The sequence below is a fragment of the Daphnia carinata genome, chromosome 4 (genome assembly GCF_022539665.2).
Source record: "Daphnia carinata strain CSIRO-1 chromosome 4, CSIRO_AGI_Dcar_HiC_V3, whole genome shotgun sequence".
Lineage (NCBI taxonomy): Eukaryota > Metazoa > Arthropoda > Branchiopoda > Diplostraca > Daphniidae > Daphnia > Daphnia carinata.
Genome location: NC_081334.1, coordinates 7,642,581 through 7,645,865, shown reverse-complemented (window position 1 = coordinate 7,645,865; position 3,285 = coordinate 7,642,581). Strand labels below are relative to the sequence as shown.

General features: G+C 46.2%; 1 protein-coding gene across 1 annotated transcript; it reads left to right on the top strand.

Moving 5' to 3' along the window:
- The first annotated feature begins 273 nt into the window (after nt 1–273).
- LOC130687473 (nuclear receptor subfamily 2 group E member 1-like) lies at nt 274–2,948 on the top strand. The gene is made up of 6 exons (XM_059494862.1): nt 274–589; nt 664–764; nt 881–1,016; nt 1,108–1,532; nt 2,020–2,464; nt 2,545–2,948. The coding sequence occupies exons 1-6, from the start codon at nt 520–522 to the stop codon at nt 2,787–2,789; spliced, it is 1,422 nt and encodes a 473-aa protein (XP_059350845.1). The 5' UTR covers nt 274–519; the 3' UTR covers nt 2,790–2,948.
- Nucleotides 2,949–3,285: the final 337 nt, after the last annotated feature.

Below are 3,285 nucleotides of genomic sequence, written 5' to 3'. Positions count from 1 at the left end.
TAACGGAGCCAAAGGGATTTGTCCTCTGATTTGTCCTCCTAGTCGAAAGAGGATGGGAGAGAGGGCGGGCAGAGAGTAAGGCCGCATGGCCAAAGGTAGAGGCCCTTTGGCTTGACTGGGCGGATCAAAGGTCACCCCCCAACCCTCCGTTCCAACTCCGCCACCCTTGGTAACCCCCCCCCCTTACAATTCCATACTGTACTACACCCATCCCTTTTGATTTTTTTTTTTGTGTGTGTGTGTGTGTATCCTACCCTCACCCTATCCTGGCTGACTTGACGGGCCGACGTCAAAAGCCCAAATCTCGGTGCACTTTTCAACAGTTGCTAGCCATCTGCTCAGCGAGTCAGGTCTAGTGTGCGCTTCTCCCTTCAGTCCGACCATTGCGACTCGTCCGGACTCGGAGAGTAGTAACCTCCTCCCAATCACCAACCGTTGCGGATTTTTGTTTGCTTCCATTTTGTTTTTTTTTGTTTTTTTGCCCTTCCGTTGTTTTTGCGCTCGTGAAGTTCTGCACCAATGAAGTCCTCACCAGTCGACATGGATCTTCGTCTCAGCAAAAAGAGCAGCTCCAATTCCACGCCATCCAGTAAGTTGAAACTGTGACATATCTCTCCAATCAAAAGAAACTATGAAACGATATGCGTCTTACTCTTTTTTCAGGTCGAATCTTGTACGATATTCCGTGCCGTGTGTGTCAGGATCATTCGTCCGGCAAACACTACGGCATCTTCGCTTGCGACGGATGCGCTGGATTCTTCAAGGTAACAACCTATTCGCAGAAATTGACTCGTTCTCCAGCGCTCTTCTTGTTGTTTTCACTTATCTTTGATTTTCAATGGAACAACTGGGATCTGACTCTTTTCTCTTCGTATTATAGCGTTCGATTCGCCGTAATCGCCAGTACATCTGCAAGGCCAAGAGTGAAGGAGCTTGTCTGGTGGACAAGACTCATCGCAACCAATGCCGCGCTTGCCGTCTTCGCAAATGCGTCGAAGTTGGCATGAACAAAGATGGTACGCATTTATTTATTTATTTATTTATTTTTAAAATTCCAATGCCATCAAACTAACGAATTGTTCTACTGTTTTTTTTTTTTTTCATTAGCTGTTCAACACGAACGCGGGCCGAGAAACTCTACGTTGCGTCGTCAAATGTCGATGTTCTATTCGATGAAAGGATCGACCTCTTCGTCGCCGGAAAATGGCGGATCGGCCGACGCCGACAGTCCACCACCATCGACCGGACGTGCCAGTCCGTTGATGCCGTCGGGAATGACGACACCGCCCTCTTCCACCGCCATTCCAATGTTCCGTCCGCAACAGATGGGCGCTTTCTCTCCGCCGGCCACGTCGACGCCGACCAGCAACACGGTGCTCAGCGTTTCGTCATCGCCTCCGTCCAGTTTGCTCAACTGCCCAACGGCCGATCATCATCTTTCGCAACACTTGAGCCTGGCCGAACGGATGTCCATGTCCCTCTTGTCTCATCACGCACGGCCTATGAACCTCTTGTGCGCTCCTCAGCCCAAGGTAAAGGCCAATCTACGTCAAGGATATATAGATATCCAAGTTCAATTTTTTTCTTGGGAAAATAGAATTAACTGTGGGGATTGGATTATGAAGGTAGAGGAGATCCAAAAAAAAAAAAAAAAAAGGAAAGAAAGAAAGGACATTTACATTTGGTGTAAGGGGTAGGGTGAGAAGAAAAAGAAAATGAGAAAAAAAAAAAAAAAAAATACTTGGTGACTCTTACCTGACGCAAGGTCGTTGGGGAATTTGACCTCACCTGAGGTCACAAAGTCACCACACAGTTCCTTTTTCTTTCCTTGGTTTCATTTAATCTCATAGTAGGCTTATCTAATTGAAGTCGCACCAAAGTCCACATTTTTCCTTTGCTATTTTGCTCTGCTAATGAGCTGCATTTTTTTTTCTTTCAAGAATTGGAAATCTTTGTTGGATTTTAAGTAATGGCCATTAATTTAACGACTTGTATTTTCTCTTTTCTTTTGACAAATAGTATCCCCATGAAATGTTCAATGCCCTTCCAGCGGCAGCAGCAGCCATGATGCCGTGGAGCTTCAGCCCTGAAACAATTTGCGAATCGGCTGCCCGTTTGCTGTTTATGAACGTCCGATGGGCCAAGAGTGTTCCCGCTTTCACCACGTTGCCTTCTCGCGATCAGATCATCTTGTTGGAAGAAAGCTGGCGCGAGCTCTTCGTCCTCGGTGCCGCTCAATTCACGCTACCCATCGAAGCTGGTACTTTGATGACGGCTCTAGGCCTAAGCAGCTCACCTTTCGGTATGGCCGGTATGCCTTGCCCGACTGCCGTCAGCACCGAACGTCAATTAGGCCTACTGAGCGAAATCAAAGCTTTCCAAGAAACGGTCGCCAAATTCAAGCAAATGAACGTCGACCCAACGGAGTACGCCTGCCTCCGCGCCGTCATTCTTTTCAAAACCTGTAAGTTGTTGAGAAATCTTTTGAAACCATTCGAATTCTTGGTACTCATTGAATTATTATTATTTTAAACAAAAAAACAGCTGCTGGATTACGCGACATTCCGTCTGCTATCAACTTGCAAGATCAGGCGCAGCTGACGCTCAGCCGCTACGTCTCGACGGCCTACCCCAACCAGCCACTCCGCTTCGGCCGCCTTTTGCTCCTGTTGCCTGCCCTGCGTGCCATCGCTCCGTCGACTATCGAAGAGCTCTTTTTCCGCAAGACAATCGGCAACATCCCCATCGAACGCATCATCAGCGACATGTACAAGTCTGGCGATTTGTAAGACGAATTGTCTTCATTTGTTTGTTTGTTTGTTTGTTTTTTGAAGCGACGTGTGGGGAATGAATCATCGAATTACTGCCTTGGTGTACAAAATTGTACAGTATAACGTTCCATTAACGTGAAAATAACAATAGCTTAAGAAATATTACCGTGTAATGTTTTAAAACGATATCGTCCAGCATTTTCCTTTCAGTTGTAATGTGTCGATTGTTTCTTATTTTTTTTTTTTAAACTCTCAATACAAGTTATTCAATTAAAAGTGCGCACCCCACGTTATTTACCAAGAAGAACCAGAAAGAAAGAAAAAAACAAACACCACCATATGTCGTGTTTTTTTTTTATTAACCTCCCCCCCGCTCCCCCCCCCCCCCCCTACACCCTACTAACTGACCCCGAACCGCAAATGGACTCTCAGTTTGTTTATTCACCCAAAAAACTCTTCCAGATTGAATTGAATGGCCTTTATACCTTTCGTCACTCCCCCATGATGTGGTGGT

Bases quoted from the DNA above. Each gene is read 5' to 3' on its own strand.
- LOC130687473 (XM_059494862.1), top strand. From the start codon at position 520: ATGAAGTCCTCACCAGTCGACATGGATCTTCGTCTCAGCAAAAAGAGC. The intron at 590-663 runs GTAAGTTGAAAC...CTCTTTTTTCAG, and splicing joins CTCCAATTCCACGCCATCCA to GTCGAATCTTGTACGATATT. The intron at 2,465-2,544 runs GTAAGTTGTTGA...ACAAAAAAACAG, and splicing joins CGTCATTCTTTTCAAAACCT to CTGCTGGATTACGCGACATT.